The sequence below is a fragment of the Cinclus cinclus genome, chromosome 2 (genome assembly GCF_963662255.1).
Source record: "Cinclus cinclus chromosome 2, bCinCin1.1, whole genome shotgun sequence".
In the NCBI taxonomy this organism is placed as follows: domain Eukaryota; kingdom Metazoa; phylum Chordata; class Aves; order Passeriformes; family Cinclidae; genus Cinclus; species Cinclus cinclus.
Window position 1 is genome coordinate 35,913,424 of NC_085047.1, and position 19,676 is coordinate 35,933,099.

Here is a 19,676-nt window from a genome sequence, read left to right on the forward strand (position 1 = left end):
AAAAATATGTTCTATTAGTGAAAGGGTTATAATTTAATTGCTGTGTCATGATGGCACTAGTGATATAAATAGCATTGAGAGTTTGTCAGGTCAGAAACTTTTCTAATTTGCATTTTTATAAGAAAAAATAATTAAAATTTATCTTTCAAACCTTAAGTCCTGTTGTATTCAAATGTTAAATTAGGGGAATTGTCAGGAAATTAAATGCAAGCCACCCTTCTACAAAGGTAGGCCAGTGGCCTAGGGACTAGTATCCAATTTGTATTCCTGCCTGTAAGCATGATTTTCAAAGGATATTCTTCAATGCACTTAAGTTCTTTCAAGATTTTCAGATCCTGTTGGGAGGAAGCAAGAGAACAAAACCCATAAATTTCAAACTTCTTTCTTTTCCTCGTCTTTCTTTAGTGCTTCAGGCTCATTACATTAGTCACAGTCAATGTTTTATCTTCTTGTGGTGGTGTATGAACTACCAACTTCTCAAATGAAAAGTGGATGTGTGGGATAGTGATCATTTTCAGGGAGATGAGAAGGAGCACAAGTGAACTTACTTATCTTGGGCTGGTTCAACACATGTCCAATTAGTACTCTTTGATACCATCATCAAGCATGCATGAGTTACATTGGTAAATGCACAGAAATCACCTCACTTCATATACCTTTTTCTCATTTTTCTTTGTTCTGTAGCTTGTGTATGAATTCATTACTTTTTGCTCTGGACACACTGGGTTATATTTCCAGATTTATGGGTTCAGATCCATTGTTAACAACCAAAGAAGTGTGAATAAGAAGTAAGACTGTTCCTTGTTAGGAGATGTTTCAGTCATATGGCATGAAGTCATGGATCTAAGCATGCTCATAATATTATGACTTCTAGAATCATGTGATTCCTGAACTCAGGAAAGAGTGTAATATCCTGAAATGACACTTTATATTCTGGGTGACAGAGGAGAAAATAGGTCCTCAGAATATAAAATCTAGATAATGGGATAGACAACAGAGGAATTCAAGGTACAGGCAAATATTTCCAAGTGCTAAAATGTTATTAACTAACTCCTTTCAAAAGGACAGGGCATGTTGCAGTATTGCTTACACTCTTGATTTACAGCTTTTAATTTTGTGTTACGTACAGACTTTTTCCTATGGTCAGAGAAGTGAGTGAGGGAATCAGAATCATCACACCCATTTTTATTGGTTCCTCATGCAGTAGTTTTATTGTCTTCTCATTCCTAGCACGTGATGCCAGGGAGTTAGTGTGGTGGGGTAGGAAGAGGGTGCACATCTTACCACACCATATGTTGCAAAGAAGGTCAGTGGAGGAGCTCTCACTGCCCCTGTGGGAAGCTTTGGTAGTCAGCTTGATTTCCTGGATTTTGATAGGTATCCTTGTCCTGGACCTTTCTTTTCAATGATGTCTAGTTTTGTGATCCTTGGAAACTGCAAAGAATTCAAAGCAGTTTAATTTGAAAGACAGGTCAGTGTCTACCTGAATTGTCTCGATTGCACTTTAACACATTTGAACACTTTTTCAGTTTCTAGTAGGAAATACCCATGTTCCCATCCCAGCTGTACAGAGCTGAAGCAGAAAGAGGATTTGGGTTGTAGAACATGGCCCTCAGGTGCCAGGAGGTGCTGTGCAGAACTGTCTTGTTCATAACCCTGCAGGGCTGGCACACAGCTGTCTCTCCCCCGAGTCCATGATAAGCTCCACAGCTACTGGACAGATTCACATCCACAGATCGAAGGAAGGATTGTGTGTAAGACAGACCCGTGTTCATGGATCTCCATTGAGAGGAGTGCACAGGCAGATAGCAGATTCTCACTGAAGATCTGAAACTTAAATGCATGCTAAAATGTCAGTATGTGCTTATTCACTTTGCTGAATTGTTTGTTCAGTATTGCAGAAGAGTTATCTGCTGGCTCTTAATATCCTGTTCATTTTGCTCTTATTGAGAGTGCTGGGAAGGGATTTCAGTTTGACTGACATGTTTCTTAAACTGTATTTCAGCTACAGTTCTGACTCTCAGATGGAAGTGTTATTCTGCCTTACCTCCTTTGCTTCTGTATATTGAAAATAGATATTGAGGAGATTCCATTGACTTTTCTGTTTGTTGACCTTGACCAGCTATTTTGATTAATCCTACTTTCCTTTTGATTTAGGTTTATTTTTATATCTGTCCTAGCATAATTTAATTTCTTTTTAAGGGGATAAGATATACTTACCTCTCTTCCCTGTCTCCTTTCTTTCCTCCTAGCACACTTATCACAACCAGTTCTCCAGAAAAAATAGCTGGTTTTGGTAGGGTTTCTTCCTATTATTTCTCAGTTTTAGCTGAAACAGCCAAATAGTGACATATTCCTCTATCCAAGGTGGGGATGCAAGTAAACCCACTTGTTTCTTCAACTGCCAAATCTCCTATGTTATGAAAAATTATTGGAATGCAGAAGATTTTATTAAATAGTAAGTGGTATTACTGAAGATCTTGGCCTTTGTATTTATATTTTTTTATCATTATAAACTATTAGAAAACTGGTAGTTTTCTGTACTGGTATTATTAGTCTCTTGAACAAACTCTGGTATGTCACTTAGTTCTTAATTGAGAATATTCTCTCTATTGTCATAACCCAGACCTAGCTATTGTAAGGAGCAGCAGTTTGAGATGACAGGAAAGTACTTCTCCAGCTAGGTATGATACACAGCTGACCTACTCAAGGCCTCGCATGCTTTAGCTTCTTGATGCACCCACATGAACTCAAGTGCAATGGATGCATCTAAATAGAACACTCATTCAAATTCCAAATGATTGTTTGACAATAATCTCCCATCGCTGCCCATGTATCCTGATTATTTTTACATTACAGATTGGGCTTGTAATATGGATATAAGATGCTTTTTTGATGAAATTAAGCAGAAGGATTCATTCCAGAAACACACCAAGCATTCTGCAAAATCTTATAGGTAAATAAAAAGAAAAGGCAGATTAACACTATTTCAAAGAAAAATCCAAAACACAGTTGTGATGCTGTGATTGAGCCCTTCTTAACAGCTCTTCATTCTGTGGATCCATTCGTGCTGCTTGCTGATGTGTACCTTACCTCTGACTTCACTGACATATTTAATTTCTGATTTTTTGGGGTCCAGAACTGGAGAGATGTAAAAACGCAATATATCCATGGTCATGCTGAGTTCTGTGATCCATCTGTAGAGACTGGTGTTTTGTATGGGGTTCCAGAACCCTCTGAAAGAGTTTGCTGCCTATTCATGGGCAATCAGCAGAGTAAGTCAGCTGGAACATTGCTGCCACTTGCTATGCATAACACTGACAGTGGCTCTGAGAAACCTACTTCCACATATAATTCTTGTTAGGCTACTGTGGTGTTTAAATAAAAATGCTCAGTAATAGAAAGAGCTGCAGAAGAGATACAGCATTGCCATTGGCAAGAGGCTCTGAGTATGATCACTGGAGTCACAGAGGATTTGTGCATTAGTGCACAACACTCAGGGCAGGGAGAGTTTTCTTCCCTGGCATTACATTTATGAAGGCTGGACATGGGGTGTAACCCAAGCAAATTTACCTGGCTGTATCTTTTTATCTGTCAGGCATTCACTGACCCCTTGCGCTTTAACACTTCTGGCTGAAGAAGTGATGGCTCTCCAGCAGTTCCCACACATCATCAATAACTGTGGGAAAAGAAGAACTACATATTTTACTCAAAGGCGGAGATCTTCTGAGTAGCAAGTAGCAGTTTGAGGCCATGGGATCCTGTCAGGAGCTCCTCCCAGTATTAAAAAATGTATAGAGTGGATTCTATTCAGAACTTCTTGTTTCCCACCACTGAGGAACATTGAGAGGAATTCTGGTATGAGAGAAAAGTAGACTCTGACTTTGTAAATGATCGTGAGTGTCTTATCTTGAACTCAGTGTGGGTGCTGCACAAATCAGTATTTCAGGAGACAAGGGATGGCAGAAGACTAAGGAGAGGTAGGAGGCAGCAGCAGGAAAGTGCGGGTAGGGCAGGTGGAAAAAAAGACATGAGGAAAGATGATTCAGAGACAGCAACTTAGGGTAGGATGAGAAGGAAGTGGTCTGGGTAAGGGTCCTGAGGAGGCGAGTTGAAAAGGAAGCTGGTGAGGTCTGGCTAGACTGTAAATGGTAAAAAAACTGTACTATGAATCTGCTGAAATTTTGGTCCCATGGCCTCAATCACAAAGGAGTTTCTTGATCACTGGTTAGGGAATGCAAACAAGTGTTACCATTTTCTCTTATTTGGAGTGAATTAACTTGTCAGCTGGCACCCACTGGCACTGGCCAACAGCTGGCAGGGAAATGCTGGGGTCTTTTTTAAAAAGCATGAAGATGAGGTTTTAAAAATGTTTGTGTTTGTATGACAGTACACTCTCTCACTTTCTGCCATTGTCCTGCCCACAGGCTCCCTGTACACTGTGACAGAGATAGGTTGTTAGTAGGAGATTCCCCGAGACAGTTTAAGTTAAGAAAACAATGCTACAACTGTTTTTCTGTTTGTTTTGGGGGGGTTTTTTGGTGTTTTTTGGTGTTTTGTTTTTTTTTTTTTTTTAAGTCAAGGTTTCTTGTTTTGGTTTTAGAAGTTTTATACACTGAAAGAAAGTTCTGTTGAAGGCGAGATCCTCAAGCTCTACATCACTTTGAATCAGTGGCTTTTTCCCCCACATTCTGCCAAAATAGCTTTTAGCTGCTGCCAGCAGCTAGGCACTGGATGGCTCACAATGCTTGCTGTCATAGAATCATAGGATGGCTTCACTTGGAGGGGACATTAAAGTATCACCTAGTTCCCCATCTTGTTGTCATGCTTCTGTCATCACAAGAATATTCTCTGGTAGTGCAGCAGTGGAATCTGATATTGACCACTCCAAATTACTTACAATTCACCTGGAGCTAAAGGACACCATGAATACCCTCTTCACTGTACCTTTGAACATACAGCGATACAGTGAGAAATGGGCTTTTCTTCTGAGCAAGCAATAAAGAAGAGCTGATTGTTGTGGTTCAAAAGTACTGCAGTAAAGTTTACCTATGGAAAAAGCAGGGCAGGAGGAACATAGCTAAGGGTTACTGAACATTTTGAAGGAGAAGTTCAGAGTTTCCTCAAACACCTAAATTTTTTAATATATTTTTGCTTTAAATTATACATAATAACTACATAAAATGAGGCACTTTCAAATAGAAATTACTTGATGCTCAGCTACATGAGCTGCTTGATTTTGCAAACTAATTATTGACTAAGAGAGGGATATATATAGACATTCATCTTAGCTGTAAGAGATGTCATAGAGAATAGTGATAAAGTGTTATATAAATATATTTAACTAATAGCAATAGAACTGAAAACTGTCACTGAACAGTTCTCATGATCTTTGAAAAGTAGCTTTTATGTTTCCAGTGTAGCTGTCTGAAATATTCTCATTATTAAAAAAAGATATATATATATATATATATATTTATTGCTTTCACTGTTCTGATTGTGCTTCCTTCAGGTTTAAGCATTTGCTATAGTATTAATAAAAATGAAGGACAGGATTTTTCAAGAAAGACTAGCTGCAGGTTGTGCTGAATGTAATGGAAACCTCAATGAGAAGAAAGATTACTGATGGGAATTCCTCCGACTCCCTGTAGAAGTTAATGATCTGTAATCCCAGGAGAGATGGCACAGAATGATCTGATGAAGTATTAAGGCAGTTTGAGCTATTCTTTTGATTCACTTGGCTCTTGAATGTACCGAGAGTATCACTGGGAAGTAAAAAGCTTTCTCCAACTTCAATTTGCACCCATTAGCTACTCAAATGATCCCCACCAAGCAAGAAAAGCAGATTTTCTGGGAGACTGACTCTCAGTAAACTGGAAAGTTTCCACTTTTCCTTAAACTGACATGTCACAAACCTTGATTCTGAGAATCCTGTCATCTTTCTGGGGAGACTTCCTTTAGGAGATGCTGACAGCTGTTCAGTGTAATTAAGATGAAATATGCTAAATATGAATGTTCAGGAAGTTGTAAGATGCTGTCAGCACCAAAGCACACACAGTGAATCACCTGGAGGCTCTGTAGATGTGTCTGATGTGGTAAAGAGCCTGTGCCAACACATAGTTGCCCAAGAAGGAATGTAGATGCATCGCTTATTTGCAAGATGGGAGCTCATCCCCTGTGGAAACAGGTCTGTAACTTCAGGCCTTGGACCAGCTGCAAATATTTAGAATACACCTATATTGCTATATAAAGGGGGACTCATGATTACACTCAAGTATTCAATTCCTGACATTACATATTGAAAAATTGTTAGCTTTTTCCTTGGCTGAGTTTTTTGATGGTCCCAAGCTCTTTCAAGACAATTTGTAGATGGAGCTTGAAGGATTGTTCACTCCAGGAACTTCTTCCAAGAGGGACTATGGATGAGACTGTATCAGGGAAGATTACTTGCAGCCTACAGCCAAACCTCTTTCCTCTATCTTCAACACCTCCCACCCCTGCCCTCTGCCTTTTTGGTGATATTTGAGAGCATGAAACACATCTTGGATTCATTTATTAGAGATGCTACTTTAGTAGCAATATGGATGTGGCCCTCTCCAACCACTTGGCCTGAGAACCAAGGGTCATGCTGAGAAGCAGATGGGTTTAGCATAGTTCAGGTAGCATAAGGTCTCAATCATGATTCCACCACTCTGATCTTGAAAAATGTAACCAGTAGGTCAGATTTAATCTAACCATAACATCTCTGTCAGGCTGGGTTCATATGGACCTGTAACCATCACACATGTGACCATCTACCTGAAATGTAGCCAGGGATGCTGGGTTAGAGGTCCAAGCCCAAAACTGTGAGAAACTTGTGCTGAACTCAGAGACCCTGTGTCCAGTACAGACAGGTGTGCCACCCTCAAATACTTCCTGTCTTAGCTACTTAACCTTTACCAGCCACAGGTCCTTCAAGTAAGAGAGAAGTTTAAATTCAGAGAATTAAAAGGTTTCATAGGTAAAAAGGCATTTAAATGAGTAATGCATACTTGCCTACCACCTTGTAAGGCTGATAGCAATGCCCTGTGAACAGTATGTTGTTAAACTCTGTTAGTCCTGGCCCTTACCCTATTTATCAGAGATATTTTCAGCTGTTTGTGAGATGACTTGAACTTTGTACACATCCCAGGGAAATCCCAGTCTGTATAAAACATAGTTCCATAACAGGATAGTCACCTCCATAAAGCACTGAGAAAACAGCCTGTGCCAGGGAGGGTTCTGTGACCTTGATTTAAGACAGGGAACTCCTTATTTCTATTCCTGACTCTCACACAGAATTCCTGTTGTGGCCTGAGGAAAATTGTGCCTTGCATCTCTCTAGAAAATCAAGTTGATAATATCTGCCTCAGAGGAATATTGAGAATTAATAGTTATTGTGTGTAAACAGCACTGAAATTAAATGAACTGTGTAAGTACAGTTGGTTTAAGGACCAACATAAAGCCATGGTTAGGCAAGGATGGAGAGGATATAAGTGAAAGTGGAATGACATTATTGTAAATCCAAGTATCTCCTCCTTTATTTTCTGTGCGTCCCTCTTTCCACACTGTTTCAGGTATACCTCGAAACACTACTCTTCATCCTTTTTTATAGGTTCTTCCTCCAGATGTGAGGTTTCACATCCCCTCTTTTTCCCCATATTAAACTGTAGTAGAAGAATCTCAAGTCCCTGCAGAAGTGGATTTGAAAAGAAAGTGCTGAAGGCTCTTATCTCCACCCATCCAAGATAGTGCTACTGTCGTCCAGTTTATTGTATAATATTGCTGAAGGGAAGAAGCAATTTCCACAACTCTGGTTGAGTTTTTATTTTTCAAAGATTATTTAAAAACAGTCATAGGATGATGATACGTGAGGAAGGAAGCTGAAAAGCAGGTGACCATACACCTATTGCAAGGAGGCAAATTGGTAACTGCATCATGCAAATCTTGTGAGTGTTCAGGAATTGTGATTAGGCTGATTGCTAGGAGGGACAATCAGCCCAGCTCAGAGGGCCACATGGCTCTAAAAGTGCACATTATATCCCAGCTTCTGCAGTCTACAATAAATTAAGAAAAGTGCTGTACAGTCACATAAAATTCAGGACACAACAATCTGCAGAGCTGTAAGGGAAGGTCTTTTCACTGTTCAGTGTTTTGCACTGTACTGTCTTGGTTTCAGTTTGAAACTGAGCAGAAACACCAATTAGTATAGTAGCTTAGATTTGCCAATTTCAATATGCTCATTTTCTGCTGTGAGATAGGATTAGGAACAAAAGCAAGGCAGGCCTAAGACTTAAAGGGTGCAAAGAAAAACTTTATAACGACATAAAGAAATACTAAATTCAGAATAAAACCTTCAGACCACCCCTCCTCCCCCCTCTCCCATCCCACACCTTCTTCCCCTTCTTAACAACAATATACAGAAACACTTCAGTCAGTTACTGACTTAAATAATAGTTTTCAGTTCACTCTGGGGACAGGAGTCTTCTCTTGTCCGGCCATAGGGACTTCTCCACAAGAAGGAAAGAAACCCAGTTCTCTTGTGTTCTACCAACTTTCTACAAACTCCTCCCATTTTCACAGCTTTTCTCAAATCTGTGCTTATGGGCCATGTTAAACTTATGGGATATTTACTTTTAAGAATGAACTGTTCAAAAGCAAATGTTCTCTTATCTCTCTTTCTCTCTGTTCATACTTCATCCCCAGGAACAAAGATCTCCTTTTTCCCTTGGGGCAAAGCATCCTCAACACACGCACTTTTACTCAATGATCTATTAAGTTGAACACTCCAGCCCCCCGTGTCTTTTTCCACGGTTTGTAGGAATTTCTAGTGTAGTACAGTCCATCCCTATAGCTTACAACAGGATTTTCAGCCCAAATTCATGGCATCTCCTCACTCTCCTTCCATCTAGAACTTGGCTGCTGCTTCACTGACTTTGGTGCATCCCCTCCGTACCTTTTCCTCTCGCTCAAGGGAGGATGGAAGGTCTGCAAGCCTTACCCGAGCCTTGGAAGGGTTACAATCGCACATGGAGGATGCAGCGGCTGCAGCCGGGCCATGCCGGAGCTGTGCCGGGATCTCGGGACCCTCGGGCTGCTCTGGGAGGGGCTGGTCCCAGCCAGAAAACAGCAGCGGCTGCTCTGGAAAGGGTGAGGGATGGCTGGGATCTCCACCAGCCTCCCTGGGCTCAGCAGCAGCACCCAGTGCCCATGGCCACCCCTCATCCCTGCTGGCACATGCCAGCTCCCAGACAGGGCGTCCAGCCCTGCCCCTGCCGGGCCCTGTCACCTGCACTCCCGATGGAAAAGAAAAGGGACCTTTCCCAGGGTTTGCTCACTTCAAAATGTGAATTCATGGAGGTGGACCAAATTCTCCAATTGGTCTCTCACGCTGTCAACAACCAGCCCAGCCTCCACTTGGTCCCATCAACTCACAGAGGAAGCTCTCGAGGAGAAAACCTCTTTGTATGCTCTTTTCTAGATGCCATTTAATACAAAACCAGGACATGTACCTATAAAATATACTTTTCCTACTTGTTTCTTTCCCTTGTCTGTGTCAGTCTTTGTGCTCAGATTCCTGGTCCTTAGCTAAAGAAAGATAATTAATTGTGTAGGAACTAAGCACTTGACAGCATAAGAAAGCATAGGCCATTTTTGCACTGGCAAAGCTAACTGAGGACTAAAATTCCTTACACAGTGGTTTTGGATATAAAATAACCAGGACAATATGTTTTCATAAAATAAAGTTTGGTGATACATTTTGAAACATGTATTCCTTCCCAGAACAATTAAGAGAACTCAAGGGAGGAGGTGAGAGCAGAGGAGGGAGAAGAAGTTGACCTAGAAAATGCACTTGCAGGTCTAATTTTGTGTGTATGTACGTATTACAGAGGAGACTGTTGCATCACCTCCTCAAAGCCCTGGTGTTTTGCACTCTTTACTATATGCATCAACCCCCACGTGAGTTCCAGACATGCAGGACTTTAATTTTTTAGCATTAAGGGTATGTCTTTCTAGTGTCTTGAAGATCTTTACAGCCCTGTAAAGGTGTTGGAAGTGAGGAAACAGAGAGAGGGAATAGAGACTTTTCAGAGAAACTTTCAGAGGATTGCAAGATCTATTAAAAGTGTTTTTGTTGCAGGGCCTTCTGGCTTGCTTCCTCATGTCAGGTACAGCTGTAGGGACAGGGGGGCAGCATCTTCCCCACAGAGCTGGGACCTGAACCTTAGGCTGCTGCTCCTTGTGTTGGAGGCAACTTCCTAAAACAGAGGTTTAATTTTCTGTCTACGATTGCCTAATCTGAATGGATCTGATAGATAAATCTCTTACTGATACTAGATTGCACCACTTTGTCCCCAGAGTATTAGCAGCTACTACTTTCCTGTTCAATCGGAATAAGAACTTTCAGTGTGCTGAGCCAGAGAAATGGAGATGCTCTCAAACTAATCCACGTTCTACATGCAAACACCAGCTGTTTCTTGACTCTTTTTATTCACCGAGAGGGACAACAAAGGGCTCAATGAGTTAATAAAGTTTCTGTTATTAGATGAGAATTAGTTGTTCTGTAGTCTGATGAGTTTTCCTCTACTGTCTTCAGTTATTCATAAAAGAAAGGAGCCCAGATAGGAACAGGTCATCTCACATTATAAGAACACATACAGAGTAATCACAGAATCTTAGAAATGTTCATTGGAAAGAACCTCTATAAATGACCTCATCCAAATTTCACTGAAAGAAGGAGAAATGAGAGGTGATTTAGCATGCAGCAGACTGACTGTCTTTGCAGAAGAAATGCTTTGGGTTTTAAGTAATACCAGGTGAAATATCACTGCAGCTAGAACAGAAGGAAATATGGGAAGCACAATCCAGAGTTAAAAACTAGGGAAATGAAGTTGAAAGTTCTGAATGCTGCTCCCTGTTCTTACATTGATCTAATAGAACATGTAAGAAGTTGATTTGGCCTCTGCTGATTAAAGCTGGGAGTGTCGCCAGGGGCCAGGATGGTAGGGGCTTCTCTCACAGGGGTAGGGCATCAACTTTTATGCCTCCATTTCTAAATAAGTTCAGGAAGAGTTTGTGAGACTCTAAGGTCAGTATCCTTGAGATGATTAGGTACCAGCCCCCTTGACTTTTGACAGGAATTAAGTACCTCCTAAGGATCTTCCCATATGCCAAATTTCTTTTTTTCCAGTGCTTCCTTTATTCAGCCTATGCTTTATCTTCCCCTTTCCTTTACTTTAGTTCTCCAGTATGCATATGTGCCTTCTCTGCTGTTTCTGGCTCTTACTTAAAATTCACTGTTAGATTCCAGGTCAGTCAGTGTGGTTGGTTTGGGCAGGGAAGTTAGGAGGGTACTCCTAGAGAGCATCACAGACAGGAATAGGGGTATGTGTCCCTACTCTGTCATATATATGGACATACAAACCAACAGGTCACTAAACTCTGCACTTACCTGGTAGATTAGTAATGCTCCCACTCTTAATTCTGAAACTTTGGTGACTGTAGGCCTTGGATGATGGTGGGTGGGTGGGAGAAGCAGAATGTCTGTTTAAGGCTGTAAACTGCATTTGAAAGTGTCAAAGATGTTTGTGATGCACAGTCTATTTGCCTTATATAGAAATTTCATGTTGTCACATCCGTGATAGTCCTTATGCAAGTGTAGGAAGTCAAACAGGTCTTTGAATGCTGCAGTAAATAATAACGTCTTAATGTCAAAACCCTATTAAGTTAAATCTAGTTAATGTATTTTAAGAATTTCTTTATTAACTCCTTGAATTGATTGCAACTAAAATTAGAATAAGGCAAGACAAGCGAGCAGATTCTGCTTTTATTTTCCTGCATAATTTATTCTTCTAGTTAGGATGCAGAGACACAAACTAAGACTGATGCCGTGTTGTAGTGAAATACCACCATGTTAGTAATTCCAGATTTGGCTAAAGCTTATAAATGACTGATTTAAAGACCGAGGCACAGATTTAATAAGGCTCTATTCCTTGGTGGAGTTTAGCAGCAGAAATTAGGGTTAGGGCTTTTTATTGAGATTCATTTCTCAGACCTCAGTCAGACTTGGTACCTAAAAAAATTTGATTATTAGGTCTGAACATTTTGCTGCCTTTTGAAGTAGCACAAGGCCCTGTCTTCTCTGGCTTTTCCTATCATAAAATAGCTTCAAAAAGCATCAAATGAGTATTGAGTGTAACACTACATGTGGTCTCCTGGTATCTGTTGGATTTTAGCTGAATTTAGGGCACAAAATCTACCAAACAGGACTACTTCAGTCATGAATTAGATAGCTCTTTTGAGTTCAAGTCATGGCTTGCAAAAACCAATAAATTAGAGTAAACACAGCTTTTCATCAGTGTTCCTTAGCTATTATATTGTTATCTTCTGCGTGTGAATAGAAGTTCTAATAATCTTCATTCACCAGCTGTAAAGCAAAATTTGTTTCCTGTTGTGACTAATGTGGAAGGGTTTCTTTTCATTCAAAAAGACTGCCATGTACTGCAAAGAATAAGAAAATAATGAAGCTGTAGCAGGACAAAAGAGAAGGTGCTGAAAACTGGAAAGAGCTGAATGTTTTTTGAACTTGCAACTCTTCAAATTATATTTTTTCTGTGTGAAGTTTTGAAAATGAAATTAATTTCTCCTCTGTATAACAAGTATGCTTGAACCTAAGGTGTGCAAGTAGAATAATTCTATGTTCGACACAGGATTATATAATGATGCTTAAAGTTACAGTACCATTCCCCAAAGAAAAAGACCTTGTAGGTTCATACGTATGGTATAACAGGCGAGATCCCTTAAGAAGAGCAAAGCATTTTTTTTTTCCAATGTGTTTTTGCTAATGCTAAAAATATGAGTTATAATTAAACACTATAAATATGAGCAGAGACGCCTGATCTTGACAGCTTTTTGGTTTGAAACAACCACCTTCCAGGTGGTGGTGACCTTCTGGCAGTGTTTGCTATCAAGTACAGCTGTTTTCATCACTTCTTTGGCGGTAGATACCCCACTCTGCCTGCCTGCGGAGATGATACAAACAACCATTTAGCATCTTGCTCTGAGCTACCACTTGGTCCCTAAGGAGGGTGCAGGCAGCTTAGAGACACATTGACTTGCTGCTATTCCCTGCTCCCAAGTGCACTGTCTACAAAGATCAGGTTCAGGTGCAGTCCCACAATGGAAAACACACTTCAGAACAGATGCACTTTGGAAAACCAGCAAGTGGAAAAGGCTCAGAATTATTTTAAGGAGCTCTGTAACTGTTGCTATATATTTTTCTGTTATAAATATCTGCATTTAAGAAAATCCTTTAAGTGTATTGAGAACTTCTAGTCTCTAGCCTTCGGGAAAAATTATTATTGAGCTGTTTGATATTTGTGCTGGTAATGCCTCTGTAAATGGGCTGCCCATCTCTGTCATATCCATGGTGTGGGTCAAAATAAGGGGAGACAAGGGAGCTTGTCCTATGGGGTCTTAATGATAATTCTTTCCATCTTGTATCAATGCAGATAAGCATTGAAGAGAGATCTCCATTTAGGCTACCCAGCTATTTTAATCCACAAGTCCTGATCTTTTGAGCTTTAGGAACAAAGACAAAGCCCTCAAGTTCCAAGAGAGGCTTTGGCTTACCTAGAAACAAGATATCTGTACTTTTCTCAAACTCTTTCGAAAGCCTTGTATGAGTATAGAGTAGAGATGGGGAGATCTTCAGCAGGCATGAAGGGAGAAATATGAATCCAGGGAAAAATATTTTTAGTTTGGATTAAACTTCTCTTGATTTCAGTTGAGATTTTTGTTGGATTCCAAAGTTTGATATGAAACTTCTCAATGAGAAGCTTAAAGTCTGGGCTTTCTTCTTGAAATTTCTTTCCTAGAAGGTTTTTCTTGTATGTACGAAAGACGAGCATGGATAACAGCAATGAAATTAGAAAATACCTGGAGTAGTCCTTGTGTGTGGGTGGTTTGTTTGGCTGTGTTTTGTTTTCCTGGCTTGAGGAGCTATACTTTTCTTCTTTTATCTTAGAACTGTACATTTCTTCTTTTATCTTGGAACTGTACATTGCTTCTTTTATCTTGAAAATAAAAATTCTAAAAACCAAAAACAGCTTTAATTTGTGCTCTGCTGTTCCACTTTCTAAAGACACACTGTTCTCTTTTCAAAATAAAAAGCTCCTTTTCTCTAGAAAACTTTGCAATGTATTTGGAAATCCAAGAAATCCATAACATTCTCCTATCTTCATCCTATGATTGCATAATAGCCTATCTTCCTGTGCACCCACTTGATTTTTCAAGGGCTTCAATTGGATACTCCAAAGCTGTAGTGCCATTGATTGTCATTCAGCCTCCTGTGAGTAAAACCATATTTGTTGTTATTGTAATCCTTCAGGCTGACTGAGCTGAGCAGTGGTGTGTAGCTGTTTACTCTTATCTGTGTAAAATGTTAACCCTTGACTTAAGGAGACAATAGAGCTCTGATTTTTTCTATTCCTGGCCTTGCCACAGGCTTCTTCTGTGGCTTCAGTGCATGACCCATTGCTAAATATATAGGCCAGGTATTGCATTATTCAATGCCACTATCTAGTCCTATTTTTGGCACCATGATTGATGCTTGCAGGTGATTCAGTTTTATGCTGATTTCACCAAAAGCTGTGGCAGTATTGCCATTGTGTGGGCACCCAGAGGGGATTTCATTAAGCAAGTACTCTACTGCAGATATATTCTTTCAGTCCAGTCAGTGACAGAGTCAGAAACAAAAGAAAGGGCTAAAGAAGGTACCTTTTCCCACCAAGCTTCTAGGCTTGAGCATCTCCACTACTAAAAGTATTGCTGATTATCCCTTTAAGGGAAAAATGTTAATATACAAGATCTAATTACCTCTGTCTAAGCTGATACGCCTACAGCCCCTTTTATATAACCCAAACACTTGAGTTCCAATTATACAATTATATTTTAACATGCATTAAGTGCTATTCCTTTAGGGAGGAGACTTATACTGAATATTTTAACTAAACTCCTTCTTCAATATGGACATATATATGGTAGAGTCTCATTTAATCATAGTGCTGAAAACTTGAATGTTTTTAGTTCCTTTCCCCTTCAATAAATGAGCTGGCTCTTCAGAAAGCCCATTTCCCATTTCTGAAGCACTGACAGCATTCTCTGTATGTGTACATTGAATGCAGGCTTTGAAGCTCATGTTTTTGGGGTCAGCAGTGGCCCATGACTGCAATTAGATCAATATTGATCTGTCCATACTCAGAGTGAGTATCCTCTGCTTTGCAAAAAGCCTATGGCAGGATCCAGGTCTCTCGAGGAAGCAACATGTTCAAATGGGGAGGAAAGGCTGCTGCTTATTTAAATAGCACATCTTGCTTTAAAGGTTGATAGTGCAAAAGGTTGAGTGTCCCTTTCCTGAAAAGACAAAGGGCTCCAAGGACCATTTTTCTTTTCTGATAACTTCATGCAACTTCTGTAAGAGACAAAAACCACCGTCTGATGCTTTGTTGATGAAGGCAGTTTGCTGCACACTTTCAGTTGTTAATATCAATGAGGTTTGTAGGTCAGCTCTTCTGAACACCCACAGCCTAAGTTTAGAGTGAGGAGTCTGAATGTGTTCTTATGCTCAGAGCTAACTCAAGTTTTCAGAACACCCAGGAGAAGTTGGGACTTGGCCTGAAAGAGCATAGGAGAAGCAAAGAGATGAACCAAGAAACAGTGAGTTAAGGACAACCCTGCTGAGCAAGGCTGGGGACTGCTGGTGTTCCTCCTGGTGGATTAAATACATGTGGAGTGATGGCAACAGCTGGAGGGAAGGAATCAGGTCCCACAAGTGTTCTGCTTCTTTCCATACCTCTGCATCAGCTATGCCAGTGGTGGCACAGCCTACAGTGCAATGGCAGAGCTTGTGGTTACTTCATTGCTGCCATGGAGGTTACCTTACCAGCAGCTGAACAACCTGGTCTAATGCTGATGCAGTGCTTTTTGTACTACACTATAGTCATTGATGCACAGTGACTCAAGTTTAAAATATCCCCTGCTTAGAAAACCAACTTTTGGTAATGCTGAATAAAGTTATCACATTGGGCTGTACCTATCAGATAAAAAGAGTTTCCACCCAAGGAAAATGTGAACATAATTAATTATAAGGCAAAACTGAATCATTACAACATTGTACTTGTGTTATTTTAATTATACAAACCCAAAAAAACTGGAGGTAAAGTTCCCATGGCAACCTTAACTCTGTCTCCCATTTGCACTGTGTGTTTGTGTAAAATAGGAGCATGCATTATCCTGGTCAGACTGTTCTAGGACTTCCTGGTCAGGAAGATGTTAATCAGACCAGAAATAACATCTTAAAAGTGATTTATTTTTGCTATTTCTCTGACCAAGTGTTAAAACATAGAGGAGATTTTTAATTTCTGTCCAGTCTGATAAGTATTCCTTCTAAAACATAATGCCTGAACCTTGTCATAAATCTGATCTATCGCTGTGCAACTTTAGCTGTGATTGTGACAGACACACTGCAGCCATGAATCTCAAGAGCGAGTAAGATGAAATTGGTATCCATTTTTTCGAGTGAGCTCACTAGTATCAAACGTTTGGTTGCACATTGCGTTCTAATGCTCACACTTAACACTTCAGAGTTAATTTCACCCATAAAGATTTTTCAAGAAGGGTAGACATGCTTTGCCTATCCATCAAGGATTATGGAGGGTGCAGGATTCTGGTGATGTAGTGGAACTGTCCCCATGATGTCCTGACCTAGAGTTACTGTCGGGTGATACCCTAGATATCACCTGAAGGAATGGCATTTCCAGGAGGCATTCCCATGAAACACTCTCTTAGTCCCTTCATTTCTTTCGCCCACTTCACCCATGTTCAGTTTTTCCAAAATATCCCCATCAGCCATGACTTTCTTACAGAGCAAGGTGGCCCAATAATCAGGGGAGGGAGGTGTTTACTGTTGATGTGGGGAGAGACCAACAGCTGTAAGAAATTTCAACTGTTTTTTTGCAGGCAGAGTGAATAAGGGGAAGTTTTGTGATTAAAAACTCCACCACATATTATACCCTTGTGAAACATGTCTGGATGGTGAAGGCATTAAAGGGTACTATTCATTTTTATGACTATCATGAGATTCCATCAATGGCATGTTCCTGATAGTGAGCTTTACAAGTATTATATAAAGTATTTTTCAAAATTACAGCTTATTATTATTTTTTTTTCCCTGTGCTTGCCTTTAGCTCTATTTTCAGTGACATAATTCTTCAGGCTGGTGGCTCAGAAAGAGGATTAATACTTTAGAGGAAGAACTGAAGGTGTAAAATTTTCCTATACAAATAAATACACATCTTTGCATCTATTGAATATGGCCATATTCTTGCTGAGCTGCTGTGTAAAGTCAAAAGAGGCATTAGACATACATAGTATAGGCATAATGTATGTATATATTCTGAGCAGACACACAGAATTATAGGAAGATTTGTAGGTTTTTAAAGTCCCTAAAATGTAAACCTAAGGACGGAAATCAGCAATCATTATGTTGAAGAGGTATGAGTATATAAAGCAGATGTAAGTATTTACTCACTGAGAATTCATCTAAAGAGAACTGAGAAATATTAAGAAAAAAACCTCAGAAAAATTCTATCCTGTTGTCCTTGGGAGTGTGGGATTAAATGTTAGAACAGTTCAATTTAGAAATGTCTTCAGATGGTGAATTGCCTTTAAATATAGGAAGGCTGGACATACTGAAGTAGAGCAATTATTTCTGTGCTTTAAGTACACATTGTTTTTCTGTGAGTCATGAGGTCAAATAATATTTAGCATCTAATACTTAGCATCCTGCCAAAATTAAAAAGGGGCGAGATTTCCTGCCAACACAATTCTGAACTGGTATATTTTATTTCCTTGTATATAGCACAAAAGCAAAAATGTATATTTATGTCCCTGAAGGCACTTGAAAATACAGCACAATTATAATCCCCAGATGTCTTTCATCATAATTAGTTTTCTTTTGTTTATAGTTACATTTTCTATATTTCTTTAGAAGAATAGGTTTGTAATTAAACCTTAAAATCAGGTAGGATGTATTTGCGATAAGCCTAATGACAAAACTTTTTTTTCGTTTAGTCCTCTCTGATATAACCAATGGATACCTCTGTGCTCATGTCAGTAAGACACAGTCTCTGGGTCAGGGGAGGTGACATCAGGTTTCTGTGGTTATTCCCAGCTGGATGAAACCAGGCATAAAAGAGCCCTCTTGCAAGTGCTGTCAGAACAAAAGGATTGCTGAACAGGATTCAGAGGAGTTAAAAGGAACAGAGAAAATACACGGAGGAGTAGAGTGAAACGCTTCAAAGCCTGCCTCACCAAGGCTAGAATTCTCCAGGAAGGTGGAGAATAATGAAAGTGACACCATTCTAGTTTTGCAAGCTGTGAATGCCAGCAAAATGCAGATCCTTTTCTAACAGTTGCTGGGTTTAAATGCTCGATATCTTTGATAGTTTTAGCTGCCCCAGCCAAAAAGTCTATAAAACTGAAGCAAATAAGGATGTGGAATGCTCTCTGCCATGTAAGCATGGAATATGAATAGTGGCTTTAGTCAGAGATGCAAAAGGCTGTGGAAGCTGTGAATGATGTTTCTGGGGGTTGAGTCTCTGGTGAGAGATCCCGTTGGTTCTGTACACACTGAGGCATGAGTGTGCTCTGCTGTGCTCCCCACGGTGCCACAGGCACGCGCTGACTCTGTGTTCCGTGTTACGTACACCCCGCCTTTGTTTTCTGCCAGTCATTCCGCTGGAGCTCTTCCAAGAGCACATCAAGCCTGCCCAGATTTCCTGAGGCACAAAGTAGTGGAGGAGGGATTGAGCGTGCCCAAGTCACATCCCAACACCACTCTTGTGACTGGGAGGGTAAACAAAGCTCAGGAACACCACTTAAAATTCTGAAAGGTAAGATGTAAGAATTTGATAAACAAAGGAAGGACCAAATTTGAACTCAGAGTAGTGGGCGGACAATTTTGTCCTAATTGAAATCCTTAACACTGTAGGAGAACAGAGCTGTATATAGCATCGCAACTCTGGCTGCAGCAAAAGGCATGTGGAGTTTGAGGAGCTGAGTTAGTGAACAGAAGCCAACCCACTGGGTGTCACTAAAGGAAAGATGTGAGAAGCAGGATGGATTATATCGCTTTGCAAATGTTGGCAGGAGCCACAGCGTGTGTTGCTCATGTTAATCCTCACTGGAACAATGAGCAGCAGTTCATTTGGAGATAAATGCACTATTGGACTGGAAGTAAATGGGACAGTTATGAAGTTGGACATGGCACACACACTATTAAGTTGCCAAAAATAGTTGTTTTCACTGCTAGCCTTGAATACTGCATAGTAAATTTACTAGTAGTAACAGACTTCAGTGCCGCACTTTTTGCAGTTATAGAGGCATGAACACATCAGTGTGCAAAAGCTAAACAGGGAGAGATGTCTCTGAAGAGCAGAGTTTACGTAGGAATATCCCCACTAAAGAGCGTTGTACTAGCTGGATGACCAGCACATTGGAAGATGCTCATAATGCTACTGTGGAAAACTTATTTCTCTTACTAGTGGAAAATATGGGACATCCTTTTCCTCATCAAGAAGACCCCTAAAAATGGAGGA

General features: G+C 40.1%; 1 protein-coding gene across 2 annotated transcripts in view; it reads left to right on the forward strand.

The window, feature by feature from the left end:
- DLG2 (discs large MAGUK scaffold protein 2) overlaps positions 1 to 19,676 on the forward strand; it is a 966,698-nt gene that overhangs the window by 348,331 nt on the left and 598,691 nt on the right. The window contains exon 7 of one of the 2 annotated variants that reach the window (XM_062487504.1): positions 12,641 to 12,668. The exons of the other annotated variant lie outside the window; for it this stretch is intronic. Within the exon in view, the coding sequence (XP_062343488.1) occupies positions 12,641 to 12,668 (28 nt within the window). The remainder of the gene's footprint in view (positions 1 to 12,640; positions 12,669 to 19,676) is intronic. 2 annotated transcript variants of the gene reach the window in all.